The sequence below is a fragment of the Narcine bancroftii genome, chromosome 3, assembly GCF_036971445.1.
Source record: "Narcine bancroftii isolate sNarBan1 chromosome 3, sNarBan1.hap1, whole genome shotgun sequence".
Taxonomy (NCBI): domain Eukaryota; kingdom Metazoa; phylum Chordata; class Chondrichthyes; order Torpediniformes; family Narcinidae; genus Narcine; species Narcine bancroftii.
In genome coordinates, this window is record NC_091471.1 from 257,706,191 (window position 1) to 257,727,791 (window position 21,601).

Below are 21,601 nucleotides of genomic sequence, written 5' to 3' on the forward strand. Positions count from 1 at the left end.
ATCACGCAATACCCAATCTCAAGCAACTGGCAATTTTACTTATCCGGCATTTACTAATTCCCATAGGTGTTGGATACCAGGGTTTTTGTGATAGTGTTTCTCAGTTTGACTCAGTTTGTCCTCTGGTATTTGCTATTCATGCCCTGGGGAACAGGCATTGGCTGTCCACCCTATCTAGGCCTCTCAGAATCTTATAGATGATATGAAGTCTCATTTCATCCTTCTTCGCTCCAAAGAGAAAAGTCCCAGCTCTGTTAACCTTGACTCATACTGGCAAATCTCCTCTACAATCCTCTCCATATCCTCCCTGTAATGAGGTGACCAGAACTGAATACAATGTTCTAAGTGTGGTCTCACCAGAGATTTGTAGAGTTGCAACATGAACTGAACTCTTGAACTCAATGGGCAGCATGGTTGGCATAGTGATTAGCACCACACTGTTACAGTGCCAGCAATTGGGACTGGTGTTCAAATCCTGGCAGCCTGTAAGGAGCTGGTACGCTCTCCCTGTGACTGTAGGTTTTCCTCGGGGCTCCAATTTTCTCCCACCCTTCAAAATATACTGGGGGTTGTAGGTCAATTGGGTGTAATTGGACGGCACAGGCTCGTGGGCCGATAGAGCCTGTTATCTAGCTATGTCTAAATTTAATTAATCCCCCAACTAATGAAGCCAAACATCCTGTCGGCCTTCTTAACTGTCCTATCAACCTGCGCGGCGACCTTGCCACTTTCTCTCACCAACTTTAGTTCCTCGCCTACAGTTCACCTTTTTTGGCTCCCCACCTCTAAGTTCCTTCAGTTTCTGCATTAGTTTGGATGCCCTGTGAATTTCACAAGCCTTTGTACAGGTGAAGCCACCAGGATTTGAAAAAGAAGAGGTGGTTAAACCTTGCACCCTATCCTTCCGCCTCTCCTGCTCCTCATGGTCTGCTCTGCACTAAGTTGTTGGCTCTCAAGTTGTGGAAGGATATTCTTTGGCCAACTTCTGGATATGCTGGTTGCAGAACTGTCTTAGCTCTGCCACCCACTCACTTCCAGCTTTAGTTGTGGTCCTGCTGCTGATGGGGATACAGGATGTGAGTGGCGATTATTGCCCACCCATAATTCATTCAGCCCCAAGGAGGCTCAAGTTCAACTTCATTGTGACTACATACACAACCAGGCAAAATAGTATTTCTTCGGACCATGATGCTTTCACATATGCACACAATCATCTCATATATACATAAATATATAATTTAAAATAAATAAATGTAAATATTTTGAAATGATTTACTCAGTGGGGGCATGGTGTGATGGCGTAGGTTGGAGAATTCTCCTGGCAGAATTATTAAAACCTGAATAGAATTTTTTTTTTAAAGTTAGTGCTATTAAAACTTCTCTCAGAAATCTAAAGCTCAAGTTGTGAAAAAAAAATTGGGTTATATTAAGAGATTGAATTTGGAGTTAAAATTAAATAAATTTCAAGTTGCCTTTTTGAGATTGGTTTTAGCTGTGGCTAGAAAATATTTGACAATTACTTGGAAAAGTGGGACTAATTTGAGTATTCAGAGAGGGCATTTGGAAATTAGATCTTGTATTCCATTGGAAAATATATATAATTTACATAATAATTATTCTTTTTTGTTAAAACAGAGCCCATATTTGGATTATATGGAGTTGAATTATTAATCCTATTTCCACACATTAGTGGTGTTGTTCTGAATCCTGGCAACTGATCGATGACTTTTATGTGATCTCCTCTTTCTTTCTTTCCTTTTTTGGGGGTTAGTTTAGAGGGGGGTGGGAAAGGATGGGTGCATTAGGGTAGGGGTAGGAGGTTTCGTAGGGGGTATTATTTACATAAAATATATCATGTGTGTTTTTTGTTTTTTCTTAAACTGTATTTTTTCATTGATCATGATTAATAAATAAAATTTTCCAAAAAAAAAACTTGTAGAAAAACGATTGCTAAAGAGGTTGGTATGATTAAGAAACGGGGCCCACCTTGGTGACTGAGCCTGCCGACTTGCTTCCTCTGCCACAGCAGATGACCCAACAGACATTGGCTAAAGTTCATGTTACTCCAGCGCCACTTCTCAAGGGAGCTGACGAGGATGGCGCTGAAATGAGGAAGATAGTTCCCAAATCGACGCCGCAGGAGCAACTGCTCATGCACGGGGATCCGCGTGCGCGTTACAGAAACAGCTGCTTTGTATCAGACTATGGAGCTTTGTGCTGGTCAGACCAGGACCAAACAAAAGGCCCGTAGGCAAGTTAAACCAACTACTACATCTACAGAAGAAGAAGCAGAGGAAGAAATAAGAACAGAGGAAGAGCTTTCACAAGAATTAGAGGGAGAGGAATTGCTTCAGTCTGGATACAGGCCCCAACTTCAACAGACTATTCAAGAAGGTGAAATTGAAACCTCTCAAATTATTCCATATTCTGTAGATCCTTCAAGTTAATTTGGTTTGATTTCTCAACAAATCCAGTCAATATCTAGTCAAATGAAACAGGAGTTTACATCTGTTAAGGCTCAATTTAATTCCCAATATGAATATATTAAAGATGAAATGTCTGATATGACAAAATATGCTAAAGCTGCGGATAAAATTAAAGTTAAAGTTCAAAAGATTGAAGAAGATTTTCAAGACCATCATTTTGATGTGGAACAAGGCAAAGATACAGTTAATAAAATGGAAGATGCCTTTATAGTTTGGGAAATTGCAAGGAAATATCTTTTACAGAAAATTGATATGTTGGAGAATTATAGTCGCAGGATTAATGTTAAAATTGCTGGATTGCCTGAAGATTTTGAAGGTTCTAATCCAATACAGTTTTTTCAAAGATGGGTACCTGAAGTTTAAGGATCTGAAAATTTTCCAAATGATTTGGAATGGGATAGAGCTCATAGAGCTATTAGAAATAAACTATTTCCAGGACAGACACCACACTCTATCTTAATCAGATGTTTATATGATCAAGACAAATAAATTATATTAAGATTGGCATCCAGGAAACAACAAGTCCTTTTAATGATTGGGAATAACATTTTTTTATGCAGACTTGAGTCAAACTATTGTTAAGAGAAGGGAAGAATTTAATCCGGCAAAATCTGTTTTATGGAAAAATATATATAAATTTGCTTTCAATATCCTGCTGTACTTAAAGTCTTCTATGAACAGTTGAAAGGATTTGTAATAAATCAGATTGAACAGAAAATTAGTTTATTTGCTATTAGTTTATTTAACTCAACCATGATTATCATTACCAAGACCTTATAGTCAGTTGTTAGAATATGGGAAAGTCTCAGGGTATAAAATAAAATGGGATAAAGTGAAGTAATGGAATTGGTACAAGGAGACTATTCACAATGTCGACAAGAAGTTCAATTCAAATGGACAGATGAGATTAAATAATTAGGCATACACATTGATAATAAGCTGAAAAATTTATATAAACTAAATTATATTCCAATATTTAAAAAGATAGATGAATATTTAAAGAGATGGGCAATTTTGCCTATTACATTAATCGAGAGAGTTAATTGAATTAAAATGAATATTTTCCAAGAATTCGATATTTATTTCAAACTTTACCTGTTTCTATACCTCAAAAAAATTTTTCAAGATTTAAATAAACAAGTTAGGAAATTTCTTTGGAAAGGAAAAATGGTAAGAAACTCATTAGAAAAGTTCACATGGAAATACAAACAAAGGCAACTACAATTTCCTAACTTTAAGAATTATTATAAGGCAGCACGGTTAAGATTCTTAGTTTCCTTGTTGTAAAAATTGAATAGAAATTGAATTAAATAAAATTGGTGAAATTATACCAGAAGAGTTTATTTATAAATGGGAACTGAAATTAATAACAATGGATAAACATGCTCTGATATTAAAACATTTGCTTAATACTTGGAATAAAGTTAAATTAGAAATTGATGGAAACCTTCTCTCATTAAAAACATGATTAATTAAACATGTATTAATTTTTTCAAAAGATAATCCTGTTTTAAATATTTGGAATAACAAAGGAATTTTAAAATTGGGAGATGGTAATGATAATTATAGATTGATGTCTTTTGATCAACTAAAAATTCAAATATTCCTCGTATATGTTATTTTGTTATTTTCAATGAAGAGCCTATTTAAGTGAGACATTAGGACCTGATATGGTTTTTAAAAGTTTTACAAATTTGGAACATATTATAGTGAATGGAATGACTAAAAAATTTATTTCAATAGCATAAATCTTGTTACAAGAACAAACACCTAAAGTCAGAATGTTTAATTCAAAAGAAAGATCAGAACAAAATTTAAAAATAATAATAGACCAGCAGATTTGGCAAAATTTATGTAAAGAAGTTATGTCTAATGCTATTAATGTAAAATATAGATTACTTTGTTATAATTTTTACATCAATTGTTCATCACACCTCAGAAATTGAGCAGATGGAGATCGAATTTATTTGATCAATGATTTTTGGAAAAGAAATTGGAAGCTTTACTCTACATGGTCTTGCTTGAAGATTAATTCTTTTTGGGTTTCTGTTAGTAAGTTTTTACAATGAATTACTGGTGTGAGTTTTCCATTAAATCCTGAATTATTGTTGTTGGGAAATTTTGAAAATGTTACTCCTAAATTATTTTTTGTCATATTCTCAATTAAAATTTGTTAAGTTAGCTTTAGTAATAGCAAGGAAAGGTATGGCTGTTACATGGAAATCTGATGTTTCATTAACATTAGTTAGATGGCATACAGTGATTCAAAGTTGTATTTTTTTTTAGAGAAAATTACATATAATTTAACAGGTAAATATTCTGTATTTCTACAAACTTGAGCCTATATGCTATAATAATGAGAGAGAAATTATATATATATATTTAAAATCCTCCTGACCAGTGAAGTTTTCCCTGAATGAATAATAATTTTTGGAATGATATTTGTGGGATCTTTGCATGTCATCTGAGGCATCTAAATTAACATGTGGCCATGTTATTTAGTATTTTATGACAGATTTAGATTAGTTATGGGATTAGGTTGGGGGGGGCTAGGGTTTTTTTAGTTTTTAGTTTAGTTTTTTTCTCATCCTTTTTCTTTTATATATTTTCAACATATATTGGATAAAATTGGGATTCATTATTGTTTGTTATTGTTTTTCTATATATGTTGTTTTAAATAAAATAATCAAAAAAATGAGAATTTCAGTCACGGTTTTTTACTGACGAAGATGAAGCATTGAAGTTTTCCAATTCATTGCCTAATAATAAACAAAATGGCAGTTAAAGTTATTCTTCTAAGCAAACCTAAACGGAGTCAAGATAAATCACGAGATGGATCTCAAATGTTGGAACATCGAGAATCGATTGAGATTGAGATTGATGATGATCAAGTAAATAAAGACCTTGAAGAAGATTATCATACTTGACGGACTGATTTTTTTTTGTATTCTGTCCGGGGGGGCGGACTTTTTGTCCTTTCTTTCCAAAGTCAGGAGTCACTTTGTGGTGAAGGATTAAGGTTACGGTTAGGATTAAGGTTCCTATAATAGAGTACTGGTTGTTTTTTTTTCAGTACTTTTTGGGGGGGTTTAACTTCTTTTTTTAGGGGTTTCTTTCTTTCATTTTCTTATTAAGAGATGTTATTTACTTTTAGAGTCTTCTGTGGAGCTGGAACCTGCTGGGATGGGTGGGGAGGGTTGTGTATTTTGGATATATTATATGGTGATGAATAATTTGAATTTTGTAACTTATCATATGAATGGACTTAATAATGTAATTAAGAGAAAGAAAGTTTGGCTTATATTAAAAAATTGAGAGTTGATATTGCTTTATTACAGGAGACTCGTAACCATATAACAATTACAGTATGGAAACAGGCCATCTCAGCCCCTCTAGTCCGTACCAATTTAAGTGATCTCCTCTGGTCCCACTTAGCTGCTCCCTGCCCATAACCCTCCAATCCCCTCACATCCATGCACTTATCCAATTTTTTCTTAAATTACAAAATTGACCCTGCTGCAACCATCTCTTCTGGAAGGTCATTCCACTCAGCCGCCATTCTCTGAGTGAAGAAGCTCCCTCTCATGTTACTTCTAAACTTTTTCCCCAACCCAAACTGAGAAATAACATCAAAAATTATAAAAGTAAGAGGAGTTGCTATTTAAGTTAATAAGAAATTCCATTTATAATTGCAATCTACTGTTATTGACTCTGTAGGAAGGTTTGATTTAGTTAATTGTTAAATTTATTTGAAATTTTGGGCTCATGAATGGAGATGATGAAAAGTTTATTCAGGATTCCTTTCTTAATTGTGTAGAAGCATATGATTATGTGATAGTTGGTGGTGATTTTGTCATTTAGATCCATTATTAGATAAATCTCAAAAACCAAAAATTTTAACTTTGATGAAAGATTTGAATATAGTTGATAACTGGAGAAGGTTGAACTCGAAGGAAAAAGATTATTAATTTTATTATTTTAGATTTGATTCTTATTCTAGAATAGATTTCTTTTTAATTTCAGCTCAATTACAAGAATGGTTAATTAATTCAGATTTTAAGCCTAGGATTTTGTCAGATCATTCAGCTTTATTGATTACATATTTCAGAACTGAAGAGAGTATTCCATTTATAGATGGAGATCTAATCCTTCATTGTTAAGAAATGTTGATTTTTGTAATTATACGAAAAGCCAAATTCAGGAATATTTGGATATTAATACTGATTCAGTGAATAATAAATTTATTTTTATGGAAAGCTTTAAAAACTTTTTTGAGATGTGAAATAACGTTTTGCTAGTAAAATTAAGAAAGTCGATAAATTGGAGAAAGAACTAAATGATTTAGAGAAAGATTTGTAAAAAGATACGTATGAAAAGAAAAAGATTTAATAAATAAGAAATGTATTATAATTCAATAAAGACATAGAACAGAGAAGTTAATTCAGAGAACTGAACAGAAATGTTACGAATTGGGGGAGAGGGCTCATAAGGTGTTAGCTTGGCAATTGAAAAGAGGACAGGCTTCTAGAACTATTAATGCTATTAAAAGAAATTCAAAAATTATTTATAAACCTCAAGATCTAAATGATTCTTTTAGAGATTTTTATGCTAATTTATATACATCTTAATTTAGTAATGATGAAATAAAGTTTAAAATGTTTTTATTTCAAGTTTATCTTCTTTTTTTTTAAATTGCAAAGATTGTCAAGATTTGGATTTCCCCATTTACAGCTAAAGAGGCTATTAATACACAGTTCTATGCAAAATGCAAGTCTCCAGGTGAAGATGGTTTTCCATCTGAATTTTATAAGAAATTTAAAGATTTGTTAATGCATCCATTAATGGAGGTATTAAAATAGGCAAGGAAAGTCCATTCTTTACCAGAGTCTTTTTTCTAATGCAATTATAACAGTAATAACTAAGGAAGATAGAGATTTGTTAAAGACTGAATCCTATAGACCAATTTCATTAAATATTGATTATAAGATTATAGCTAAAATTTTAGCAAATAGATTGGCTAAATATTTACCAAATTTAAATAATTTAGATCAATCTGGATTTGTTAAAAAATAATATTCTGGCAGATAATATTCCTAAATTAATTAGTTTAATTCATGCCTCTCAGAAGAAATCTGATATAGCAATGGTTTTATCATTGGATGCTTAAAAGGTTTTTGTTAGAGTAGGGTGGATTTTTTTTTAATTTAAGATGTTAGAAACATTTGGATTTGATCAGAGTTTATTAGTTGGATTAAAACTTTATATAAAATATCCTTCTGCTAAAATGGTGACAATTGGACAAATGTCTTCTGGTTTTTCATTAACTAGATCAACTAGACAAGGATGTCCTTTGTCTCCAGCTTTATTTGTTTAGCTATTGAACCTTTAGCACAATTAATAAGACAAAATATTACTATTAAAGGAATCAAGGTTAATTATGATGAATTTAAGATTAATTTATTTGACAGATCCTGAAAATTCTCTGCATTCATTGCATATGAGATTAAAGGAATATGGTGAGATAGCAGGTTATAAGATTAATTGGGATAAAAGTGAAATTATGCCTTTTGTTGAGGGAGATTATACTCAATGTAAAAAAATATATTTAATTCAAATGGTCGGATAATGGAATTAAATATTTGGGTATTAAAACTGATAAAAATTGAAATAATTTATACAAGTTAAATTATTTACCATTACTTAATTAAATTAAAGAGGATTTGAATAGATAGAATGTTTTACCTATAATTTTAGGTAAAGAGAATTGTATTGGGATGACTATTTTTCCGAGGATTCAATATTTTCTTTTGATCAATCCCTTGTAATATACCTCAAATTATTTTTAAGGATTTAAATTTAATAATTAGCAATTTTTTGTAAAAAGGTAAAATGGTAAGAGTATCTCAAGAGAAATTAACTTGGAAATTTGAATTAGGAGCTTTACATCTTCCACATTTTCAAAATTATTACAAAGCTGCTCTTTTGAAATTTATAAATGGAATGTTTGATTGGGATAAATCTTTAACTTGGGCTAATATAGAATTAACTAAAATAGATTAAAAATCTATATTAGAATTAATTTATACCAAATGATCCACCTGTATTGAAACATTTATTTGGATTGTGGAACAGAATAGATTATGAGAAGTGGGAAAGGTAAGATTTCACATAAAACACCATTATATCAAAATAAACTCTTTCCTTTTACTATGAATAATCAAGGGCTTGGACCAGGCTGAACTAAGAATTCACAACCCATCTTCAAAGTGGGGTTTTTCCACAAGCTTGCCAGCTTGTCCTGTTCCAGTCCCAGCTGCTGCTGCTGAATTGTAGAACTGAATTCTCCCTCTCCCTCTCTCTCATACACACTCAGAGAAAACCACATGACCCTGTTAGAACAGCCAATTGCACTCAGACAGACTGCAGTTCCAGACCTAATCATCTAAGGTCGTTCATTTGTTGCTTTCCAAAACAATAATCCATTACGCCACAGCATGTCCAATTAATATTTCTTTGGCTTGGTTTCATGGACGAAGATTTATGGAGGGGGTAAATGTCCACATCAGCTGCAGGCTCGTTTGTGGCTGACAAGTCCGATGCGGGACAGGCAGACACGGTTGCAGCGGTTGCAGGGGAAAATTGGTTGGTTGGGGTTGGGTGTTGGGTTTTTCCTCCTTTGCCTTTTGTCAGTGAGGTGGGCTCTGCGGTCTTCTTCAAAGAAGGTTGCTGCCCGCCAAACTGTGAGGCGCCAAGATGCACGGTTTGAGGTGATATCAGCCCACTGGCGGTGGTCAATGTGGCAGGCACCAAGAGATTTCTTTAGGCAGTCCTTGTACCTTTTCTTTGGTGCACCTCTGTCACGGTGGCCAGTGGAGAGCTCGTCATATAACACGATCTTGGGAAGGCGATGGTCCTCCATTCTGGAGACGTGACCCACCCAGCGCAGCTAGATCTTCAGCAGCGTGGACTCGATGCTGTCGACCTCTGCCATCTCGAGTACTTCGGCGTTAGGGATGAAAGCGCTCCAATGAATGTTGAGAATGGAGCAGAGACAACGCTGGTGGAAGCGTTCTAGGAGCCGTAGGTGATGCCGGTAGAGGACCCATGATTCGGAGCCGAAAAGGAGTGTGGGTATGACAACGGCTCTGTATACGCTTATCTTTGTGAGGTTTTTCAGTTGGTTGTTTTTCCAGACTCTTTTGTGTAGTCTTCCAAAGGCGCTATTTGCCTTGGCGAGTTGTTGTCTATCTCGTTGTCGATCCTTGCATCTGATGAAATGGTGCAGCCGAGATAGGTAAACTGGTTGACCGTTTTGAGTTTTGTGTGCCCGATGGAGATGTGGGGGGGGCTGGTAGTCATGGTGGGGAGCTGGCTGATGGAGGACCTCAGTTTTCTTCAGGCTGACTTCCAGGCCAAACATTTTGGCAGTTTCCGCAAAACAGGACGTCAAGCGCTGAAGAGCTGGCTCTGAATGGGCAACTTAAGCGGCATCATCTGCAAAGAGTAGTTCTCGGACAAGTTTCTCTTGTGTTGGTGTGAGCTTGCAGGCGCCTCAGATTGAAGAGACTGCCATCCGTGCGGTACCGGATGTAAACAGCGTCTTCATTGTTGAGTTCTTTCATGGCTTGGTTCAGCATCATGCTGAAGAAGATTGAAAAGAGGGTTGGTGCGAGAACTTGCTTCACGCCATTGTTAATGGAGAAGGGTTCAGAGAGCTCATTGCTGTATCTGACCTGACCTTGTTGGTTTTCTTGCAGTTGGATAACCATGTTGAGGAACTTTGGGGGGCATCCGATGCGCTCTAGTATTGGCCAAAGCCCTTTCCTGCTCACGGTGTCGAAGGCTTTGGTGAGGTCAACAAAGGTGATGTAGAGTCCTTTGTTTTGTTCTCTGCACTTTTCTTGGAGCTGTCTGAGGGCAAAGACCATGTCAGTAGTTCCTTCGTGATGCCACCATCATCACCCTGTACAAAAACAAAGGCGAGAAATCAGACTGCTCAAACTACAGGGGAATCACGCTGCTCTCCATTGCAGGCAAAATCTTCGCTAGGATTCTCCTAAATAGAATGATACCTAGTGTCGCCGAGAATATTCTCCCAGAATCACAGTGTCCAATTAATACCTACTTTTTAAGTCCTCATAGGCATTTTTCAAAGTTTGTGCAAAGGCTCCCAGAGCTATCTGGCTTGAGCAGAGCTATGGCATTTTAAATGAGATCTGTTTTGAAGTGTTTGTATCTGTATGTGAACTAAACAAAAAAACTTGCCACAATTTATCTCCTTTAAAACATATCTATATGCAATATAAAATATAACATAATCTGTAACAGAAAGAAAAATATAATGTTCCAAATAATACCTTTTTTGTTATTATCATTAAAGCTTTTTTAATTGACAAATTAAAGTTTAAGACAATCTGAGTTCGAAATTTTGCTTGCAAAAGGGGTTATTAATAAATTTATTTCAGAAATATATAAATTATTTCAAAGGAAAATGTCTTAAATTAGATATTCATAAATCAAGATTAAAGTAGGAGAATGATTTTGGTAGAATAATAGATCAAGATGATTGGAGAATGTTAACGTTAATATGACTAAAATTATCAATGTAAGATGTAGATTAGAACAATATAATTTTTTGCATCAATTATATTTAACACCTCAAAAATTTAAGTATAAAAATTGCCTGCAACCAGTGAACTTGGAGGAATGAGAAGTGGGATTGGATTGTGAATCAAAGAACCTTTCTGAACTTACATACCCATTACATGCACGTGCACTTAGAATTAGAAGGGGTTAAGTTAGGTTAGTTAAGTCAATAGTGATAAGTTAAAGTGTGATTCTATTTTCATGTTTAAGATAATTAAAAGTAACTTTTGTTTAAGTAACCATTTGTCTTGGTGAATATCTATTGCTGCTGGATTTTAGGGTCCTCTGGGCTCGTAACACTTCCCCCTCCCTTCACCCGGCCATCCCTCCTCCCCTGATCACTGCTGTCCCCTCCCTTCCTTCTCCACCTTTCAGCTCCTGCCTTTGTGATCTCCCCTCTCCCCCCTACTCTTTCATTCAGGAGCCTGCCAACATTTTGCTCATAACTTGATGGAGGGCTCAAGCCCAAATACTTATGTATTTTTGTCGTTGCTACATAAAGTACAGTTTGACCTGCTGAGTTTCTCCAGCTGTGTGTTTTTACTTCAACCACTGTATCTCCAGATTTTCATGTTTTACCATTGACTCTCACTCTACCAATCCCCAGGGATGGATATCAAAGCCTGATTTTGCCAGGAATTTCTTTTTTTAAAAGTCCATTCTCTGTTCTTTCCCCAGGAACCCAGAGATTCCAATCAAGTGATTTTCAGTGGATACATCATGCAGTACGTAGAAAACAAGAAGAAATGGAAGGAGAGGTATTTTGTCATGAAGGCGGACTACAGCTTGGAATGTTTTGAAAGTAATGAGGTAACATCATAACAATTACTCAGTCAGGAAACTGAGTTTAAGTTTACATTTACTTCTCAAAGAATAATCGTACAGAGACAAGGTTCTTCTTCCAACAGACCATCAGGGCTTTAAATACAGTCATATAAAGAGCACAATTTACAGAGTACAGAGCTACAATGAAAAGGAAGATTGATTTTCACCGAGCAAGGGAAGCGTGGGGTTCATCCAGGAGCTTGATGGCTGCAAGGAAGGAACTGTCTTTAAGCTTGTTGGTGCACATTGAACCTTCTCCCCAATGGGAAGAGGGAGAAGAGAGTGCATCCAAGGTTCAATGGGTCCTTCAGTGTGTCAGCTGCCTTTCCAAGGCAGCGGGAGATGTAGATGGAGGCTGTGGAGGGGAGGGAAGTTGGGGTTATGATCTGAGCTGCATTCACCACCGTCTGCAGCTTCTTCCGATCTTGAACAGAGCTGCTCCTGTCCCACACTGTGATGTATCCAGCAAGTCTGCTCTTTAGAACGTGTATTTGGACAAGGGGAATGTGACAAATTTCCTTGGTCTTCTAAGAAAGTTGAGGAGTTCATGCACTGTCTTAAATATTGTATCAGGGTAGTTGGGCCAGATCAGGTTACTGGAGATATTTATTTCTAAGAACTCAAACATTTACTCTTTCCAACATCATTGAGTTGGACAGGAGTGTGATCTCTGACATGCCTCATTTCCTTTATTGTATTAACATCAAGAGAGAGGTGGTGATCTTGGCACCATCCCATTAGAATTTCAGTCTCATTCCTGTATAACATCTCTCTGTATTTGTTTCCCAGCCACTACTGAGGTGTCGATGGCAAATTGGGAATGGTGTTGACGGTCTGGAGGAGGAAGTGTAGTATCCTTGAGGCGCACAGATGTGTGGAGCATGATTAAGAGATTATTCCTCACCTTCACCCATGGTGATCTGTTAGACAGGAAATTAAGAATACAATTGTAGGGGGGGGGGGTGCAGAGACAGAGGGCCTGAGGTCTGGGAGTGAGTTTGATGGGGATGATGGTATTGAAGGCAGAGCAGTGGCGCGTGAATGGTGGCGCGTGAACGGTGGCGCGTGAACGGTGGCGCGTGAACGGTGGCGCGTGAACGGTGGCGCGTGAACGGTGGCGCGTGAACGGGAAGTGGGTGCTCTCCACTCTCTCCACTACAGAGTTGATGATGTGTGGTGGAGGGGGGTCATTCCTGGTCCTCCTGAAGTCCACGATCATCTCCTTCATCTTACCCACTTTGAGACTTGGGTTGTTATTCTCACATCAGACCAGGAGATTTTCCACCTCTCCTCTGTAGTGCGACTCATCATTGTTGATGAGGCCGACGACTGTATGATATTTGTACAATACATCCACTATTTTGCACAATGAGATGGGAGAGGTTATTTGAAAACAACAATTAGAAACCTGAAACAGAAACCTCTGCTAATACTCAGCATGTCAGGCAGCCTCTGTGGGGAGAGAGCTCGAGTAGGAGACAGGGTGTTGCAGATTGTTGGAGCTGCACCGCACTCAAGATCCGAGTTCGATCCTACCATTGGATCCGGTCCCTGTGATGGTGTGAGTAATTCCCCCCCCATCCCCCTCAAGGGATGTTCAGGTTGGCCGCTGTAACGTGCCCTCTCATTGACAGGCATGGGATAGTGTTGGTAGGAAAGTGAGATGGCATGGTTAGTGTAGTGGTTAGTGCAATGCTATTACAGCGGAAGGGACCCGGATCAAATCCAGCCCGGTTTGAAAGGAGTTTGTTCATTCTCCCTGTGTCTACATGGGTTTCCTCTGGGTGTATTTTGGTGGCATGGGCTCAGGGAGCAGACAAGTCTGTATGTTGAAATTTAAACCAAGATTAAAAAATAAAATGTCAGATTAGTGTACATGAGTTAGTATGAGCTTGATGGGCCAAAGAGACTCTTAATGTGCTGTTTCTCTGACTCCATGGGAGTTAATGTTTCAGGGCAGAGTCTTGTCTCCTGCTCCCTGGCCTGACCATTTCTAGTGTTTTCTGGTTTTATTTGAGTTAAGTTACACTGAACTCACAGCGCTGAAGAAAGGGGCATCTCAATGCTATGTGAAAACTTCAAGGTACAAGACAGGTGCGAGATTTGGCCACTTAAGATGAAATTTCTTCATGCAGACTTTATGAAAAGTTTGAAATTCTCTACCTCAGATGATTGTGTTTCTGTGTGTGGGGCACAGTTGAGGCAAAGCTGGAAGAGAGGTTGGGGACAGAATAAACTGTGATCCTTATCAAGTAGCGAATGTGAACCTTTGAAGGGCAGATTCTCGCCTCATTTTCATGTTCATATGAGATTGTGATGCACATTTTACAATGTACAGGTGCCCCAAAGTTCTTCCTTGCTGCAGCCAATCAGGGACTTGGTTATAAAACCACTTCAATTCCATGCCCCATTGCCACACTGATGTGCATGGACTTATTCATGTATCAAGGCCACCCACAAATTGGAAGAACAACGCCTTATTTTCAATCTGGACAGTCTCCAACCAGTATCAACAGCGACCTCTGATTCCTGTTAACACTCTCCCCAGTCTTTCTCTTTCCCTATCTCTCTGTCTGCTTACCTCCAGCTCCCCACCCCTTCCCTTCATCTCCCATCAGTGAGTAACCCTTCTTACCCCTCTGCCCTCTCCCCTTGTCACCTCAGCATCTTTCTTCTACCCTCCCAGCTGTATCCACCTCTTACCTGTTAACCCTTCCGCTTCTCTCTCATTTTCACCCACTCCCTTCCCCCCTCCAGATGTCTGCCCATTTTTTTCTTATTCCTGCTGGGGGGGCTCTGGCCTGAAATGTTGGTTATCCTTCTCTTCCTATGGGTGTTGTGTGTCCTGCTGAGTTACTCCAACACCTTGGTGCTTTGCATTCGACCCCAGGGTCTGCAGACGTTCACGTGCTGGTTTTCAGGCTTCTAATTTTAATTTTAATTTAGACACTGGCCCACGGGCCCGTATTGCCCAATTATACCCACTTAGACTACAACCCCGCATATGTTTTGAATGGTGGGAGAAAACCAGAGCACCCAGGCACAGGGAGAACTCCCTTACGTACAGCGTTGGATTCAAACTATGGTCGCTGGCGCTGTAACAGCATTGCACTAACCGCTACACTAACCATTCCAGCCTGTTCAACCTGCCTGTAGGAGGCAGTGATAAGGGGTTGTGACCAGGATGATGGGATCCCTTATAATGCTGGCTGCCTCCTTGAGGCAGATGTAGTCAGTGGATGGGAGGTTGGAGGCTGTGATGGACTGGCTGTGTTTACTACCTTCTACTGTTCCTGGGCAGTTGAATTCCCAAACCAGACTGCCATGCAAGAGTCAGTGTTCTTTCCACAATGCACCTCCAAAAATTTGATAAGAGTATCCGACAACATGCCAAATCTCCTCAGACTGTCGAGATGTTGGTTGGCCTCCTTCTTGGTTGCCTCAACGTGCTAGCTCCAGGAGAGGTCTGCTGAAATATGGATCCCCAGGAGCTTGGTTCTCACTCTCAATGTGGACAGGTTCATGGCCTCCCCTTCCTAAAATCAGCAATAAGCTCCTTGGTCTTGGTGAACTTTGAGAACAAGATTGTGGTTCTGGCACCACCTGACCAGATGTCCATCTCCGTCCTTTGTTCCAAGTTGTCAATTCCAATGAAGTGTGGAGGGTCATGTGACCTCTCCGGCATGAACCTGGTCAGAAGCCACCACATCCGTCAATCAAGATCAAGCCTACCCATGCTAAGCACTCGCCTTGTAATTGGCCTTTTCGCATGACCACTGGCTCCATTAACCACCTGGGCTGGCCCCACTGACCAGCAAAGGGGTGGGGGGGGGGGGGAGTATACAGCCCAACATATGAAGTACTTAGGTCTCTTTTCCCTGAGGAACAAACCTGTGCTCCACTGTAGGTCACAGCCAGAGCCGACACTGGAGAGTCTTATCAGGGTGTGCGCAGTAATGGGTGCGGGGCTTTATGATGCTCACATCATGTTACTGTGTTTCCCCTTTCCAATCACACTTAGTGCCATACCTGCACTGGGTAGAGGGCGGTGGGTACAGTTGTTCTCATGTGGTTTGCAGTTATTACCTGCTTAGTTTTGCATTCAGTTTGTGGCTGCACTGCATGTACCTTGTGTGGGTTTCCCTGTGGCTATTTTCCCTTGTGGCCAAATAAAGACTTTTGCCAGATAAAATTATGTCGAAACTTACTGCTTGTTGGACCCGTTGAACTTGTTCCTTACACAACGTCGGGAAACAACGCTAGTGCCATCAGAAAATTAATAATTCCCGTTCCTGTTAAGTTGCTGTGTGTGGGAATGAGGTTACACACCACCCAGGTTTAAGGCAGTTTCTTTCATGCTGTTATTAGGCTCCTGAATAAACCTCATACTGGTAAAAAAAATATGTTACCTCTGTTGGGTTCCGTAACTCCAGACTTTGAACTATGTATGGGTTGATGAGCTGGGCTGCTCCCAAGACAAACGTTCTCACTGCGCCTTGATGCGTGTGACCGCGTACTTGATCTTTTCCCTGTCCCTCTGTGTGCTGCAGGCTGCCCAGAGAGGTCTGAAACCGGACATGACTGTGCACCTCTCCGGCTGTATCCTGCTGAGCTCGGTGTCAGACTACAGGGAGATGCTCAATCAGAGCTGGACAGTCTTCAATGGTAAGCGATTGGGCCCAAACATTGGTCCCCCGTTCCCCTTGGTCAGGACTTGGTGAAAGACGTCCAATGATTCCCCTGCAGAGTGAAACACAAAAGTCTGCAGAAGCTGTGATTGTAGTAAAACATACAAATTCCTTACAGACAGTGCCAGATTCTGACCCAGGTCACCAGGGTAAACATGCAAACTTCTTACAGACAGTGCCGGATTCAACCTGGGTCACTGGTGCTATTAAATCAATTAGGATTTCAGATTTATTGTCAGTGTACATACACGATACCACATCCAACCCTGAGATTCTTTTTTCCTGTGGGCACGGCAGAATTACCACTAATTGGTTGCAATGTAAACAAACTGACTGTGCCAAACAGGGAGAACAAAAGAAAATCAATAAAGTGCACGTCAGAGTCCTTAAATGAGTCCCTGATTGAGTTGTTGTTGAGGAGACTGATGGTGGAGGGAGGGGTAGCAGCTGTTCCTGAACCTGATGGTGCGAGTCTTGTGGCCCTTATACCTCTTTCCTGAGAACAGAGCATGTTCTGGGTGGTGAGGATCTTTGATGATTGCTGCTGCTGTCCGACAGCAGTGTTCCCTGTAGATGTAGTCAATAGTGGGGAGGGTTTTGACTGTAATGTCCTGGGCTGTGTCCACTACCTTTTGGAGGGCTTTACGATCAGTGATATTGGTGTCCCCAGACCAGACCAATGTGCTAACTGCTACACTAACCGGGCCACTATAATGAAATGTGGAGGTGAATACATCACCAAGGATGCAAAATGATGGCTTGGTTTTCCCTCCCTGATCTATCTATTACCTCCTGCCTATGGGCCTGTGCTCCTCCCCCTTCCCTTTCCCCACCATTTTGATCAGGCACCTGCCCACATTTTGCACAGACCTTGATGAAGGGCTCAAGCCTGAAACGTTGATGATGTATCTTTATCTTTTCTATGTAAAGTAACTGCTGAGTTTCTGTAGCATGGTGTTTTAGATATACTGCGCATTAATAGGCCCTCTGGCCATAAACCCATGCCGTCCAAATGCACCCAATTAATCTACAAACTTGTACACCTTTGAAAGGTGGGAGGAAGCTGGAGCACCTGAAGGAAACCCTCACAGACACAGATCGCACAAACAGACAGCGTTGGATTTGAACCCGGGCCACTGGTGCTGTAACGGCTACGCTAAATACACTGCTGTAATGGAATATGTCACTAAGATTGCAAAATGACTTTGTACGATTATCCTTTACACGGATTTTCATTGTGAATAAAGTTTATTTTGGGGGAAATAATTGGTCAGGATATAGGTGATAGAAGTTCGTCCCTTTCTGGGTTCACCTGGTTCCACCAAGCAGTGACGGGTGGGATTGTCCTTCAGCTGCGGAGTGCGAGGTTCCTTCGCTTCATCCCTGGTGGACCTGCGTAGCTGCCAAACCTCCACCACAGATCAGGACCCTTGAAGGAGCCTCCAGGTATCAACCATCCCAACCACTCGGTTCAAATAGGGTGGCGTGGCTGGTGTTTCACTGGTGACCTTGGGTTCGAATCCGCTGCTGCCTGTATGTTCACCCCGTGACCGCGTGAGTTTCCTATGGGCGCTCCGGTTTCCTCCCACACTCCAAAACAATGACGTACGGAGTTGGTAGGTTGATTGGGCACATGTGTTGTATTTGGGGGCGTGGATTCGTGAACCGGAAAGACCTGTTACTGTGTTGTAGCTCTAATTTTTTTTTAAATTAAAAATTTCATGAAATCCTGTCAGTTCCTACCAAACAAGATGATCACCTGCCCTCACCACAAGACAGGGACAAATCACCAGCTCTTTCTCATGAGATTTAGGTCACCAGTGTTAAACTTATCACCGCATGCCCTGAAACTGCAGATTTAGTATTATTTATGGAGGAGGAGGGTAGATGGAGAGGGAAAGGGAACAGGCAGGCAGTGCAGGCTACCCCTTTGGGTGTTCCCCTGAATAACAATATACCATTTTGGAAACTGTGGAGGGGGATGATCTACCAGGCACCAGCCATGGCGATCAGATCTCTGGCACAGAGTCTCCTCCTGTGGCTGAGAAGGGAAGGGAGGAGTAGAGGTGAGCTATAGTGATGGGGGAATTCTGTAGTTAGGGGGATAGAAAGGGTTCTGTGCAGGAGATCGAGTGTTGCCTCCCTGGTGTCAGGGTCCGAGAAATCTCAGATCAAGTTCATAGCATTCTCAACAGAGAGATGTCGTGGTCCATGAAGACATCAATGATATAGGTAGGAAGAATGAGAGGGTCCTGCAAGGACAGTTCAGGGAGTTAGGCCCCAGGTTGAAGGGGAGGACATCCAGGGTGGTGATCTCAGGATTGGTGTCCATGCCACATGCTGGTGAGGTTAGAAATAGGAGGATTATGCAACTTAACACGTGGTAGCAGACGTGATGCAGGAGGGAGGGCTTCAGGTTTCTGGATCATTGGGCTCTCTTCCAGGGAAGGTGGGACATGTTCTAACTGGATGGCTTGCATCTGAACTCAAAGGGGACTAATATCCTCATGGGCAGGTTTTCTCGTGCTGCTCCGGTGGGTTTAAATGAGATTTGCATGGGGGAAGGGAACCAGAGTGGCAGAGCAGATAGAGGAGAGGAGGAGGGAAAAAATGAAGTGAAAATTGCATGCACTGTTGGAAGTCAACGGGTTGTACGTGGTAGAAATGTTCTCAGTGTATCTATTTCAATGCAAGGGGTACTATGGGCAAGTCAGACGAGCTCAGAGCATAGATTGGCATGTGGAAATAGGTGACCATCGGTGAAACTTGGTTTCAGGAGGAACAGGACTGGCAGCTCATTTCTGGGCTTCTGTTGCATTAGATGCAAAAGAACAAAGGGGATGAAAGGGGGAGGAGTGGCATTGCTTGTCAGGGAAAATATCACAGCTGAACTCAGGCAGGATAGACCAGAGGACTCGTCTACTGAGGCTATATGGATGGAACTGAAGAACGGGAAAGGTATGGCCACACTCATGGGGTTGTATTATAGACCATTCAATAGTCAGTGAGAATTGGAGGAGCAAATTTGTAGAGTGATAGCAGACAGCTGCAGGAAACATAAGGTTGTGATAGTAGGAGATTTTAACTTTCACATATTGACTGGGACTCCCAGACTGTAAAAGGGCTGGATGGCTTGGAGTTTGTCAAATGTGTTCAAGAAAGTTTTCTAAATCAATATATAGAGTTACCAACCAGGTGAATAGGATTGTAAAGAACGCTTTTTAGCATATTAGCCTTTATAAATCAAAGTACTGAGTACAGGAGTTGTGATAATATGTTAAAGTTGTTTAAGGCATTGGTGAGGCCAAATTTAGAATATTGTTTACAGTTCTGGGCACCTAACCAGGAAGATAGCAATAAGATTGAAAGAGTGCAGAGAAGATTTCATAGGATGTTGCCGGGACTTCAGGAGTTTTGTTGAATTGAGTTGCAGGGAAAGATTAAACAGGTTAAGACTTTATTTCTTTGAGCAAAGAAGAATAGGGGGTGATTTGATAGAGGTTCACAAGATTATGAGAGGTATAGACAGAGTGGATGCGAGTCAGCTTTTTCCACAGATTGGGGGAGATAATACGAGAGGTTGTAGTAGGTGCACAGTGTGGTATTGAGAACCGCCACCGTCAGTTCACAGACTTACCTGACACATTGAGGGCTAGCAGTGCTGGGCACCAAAGAACAGCGAGTGGATCAGATGAAGCCCCTGCCTAAAGGCGCCGGGCACTAATGGCTCATAACTTTAACCTGCTGGTCCTGTGGACCAGCAGCTGTTCACTAACAAGCTCATCAACAGGCAGGGAAATAAAAGGTCTGCGTCTGCAATAAACCGGACTTCAGTTGACTACCTTTGTGTGTGTTTACCTTTATTTAGTAGCGTCTACCGTAGTACCCACTACAAATTGGTGACCCCAAAGTTAAGATTCAACAAATTTGAATCATTATGGAAAAGGAGGTAATTTCAACAACAACAACAACTGCCGGCGCCACCATGACAGTTAATGGAGTTGGGCTTCATTTGCCTCCTTTCTGGACACACCAGCCTCGAATTTGGTTTCTTCAAGCTGAAACCTAGTTTCATCTTCAGGGTTTAATGGCGGAAGACACAACATTTTGGCATGTCGTGAGTATATTGGACATGGCCACTGCATCATGAGGAAGCAAATTTATTGCTCATCCTCCGGCAGAAGACCAGTACACCAGGTTCCGCCAGTTTCTTCTTGACACATTGGAACTTACTAGGTATGAGGGTGGCATGCGTCTTTTGAACATGGAAGGCCTAGGTGACAAGAATCCATCAGACCTGATGAATGAGATGCTGGTATTGTCAGATGGTCATTCCCATTGTCTGCTTTTCAAAATCATATTTCTGTCAAAACTTCCAGCTCACGTTGCCATACCCATTGGTAACATGGATTTCCGCCGTCCCCATGACGTGGCTCGAGAGGTTGACAGGCTCTATCGTATCCTACACAAGAGTCTTCCCGAATACATCCAGTTTTTTGCAACAGAAGCATCTCCCGCATCCTACCAGCCTCCTGTATCTCAGTCCAATCCAAGAAAGAGGAACGTGCTGATGTACATTGAGAGTAGTGTTTTTACCATCGCCACTAGGAAAAAATGCCCTTAAGTGCATCCAGCCATGTACCTACTACAGAAAGAAGTCGGGAAACGAGAGTGCCGGATGCCAGTAGTGGCCTCGGCAGCTGGCGTACATACAGGCCTATTGTATCTTCAGGACGATGTGGGTAAGCGCAAATTCCATGTAGACACAGGTGCTGAACTTAGTTTGCTCCCGCCTGTCATGATAATGAATATGCATGATATGTATTAACCTGACCGGAAGTCAGATGGTATGCACTGGAGGTAGGAGGACGCGAAATGGTGGAATAATGGAAGCAGGAAAATAAAGACACGGAGATGTTCAACTGGTAAAGCATGAGGTGATGGTGTTATTAATTT

At 40.4% G+C, this 21,601-nt stretch overlaps 1 protein-coding gene across 1 annotated transcript in view; it reads left to right on the forward strand.

Moving 5' to 3' along the window:
* LOC138758571 (protein Niban 1-like) overlaps positions 1 to 21,601 on the forward strand; it is a 105,242-nt gene that overhangs the window by 3,731 nt on the left and 79,910 nt on the right. The window contains exons 2-3 of the mRNA XM_069927695.1: positions 11,811 to 11,942; positions 16,508 to 16,622. Of these exons, the coding sequence (XP_069783796.1) occupies positions 11,811 to 11,942; positions 16,508 to 16,622 (247 nt within the window). The remainder of the gene's footprint in view (positions 1 to 11,810; positions 11,943 to 16,507; positions 16,623 to 21,601) is intronic.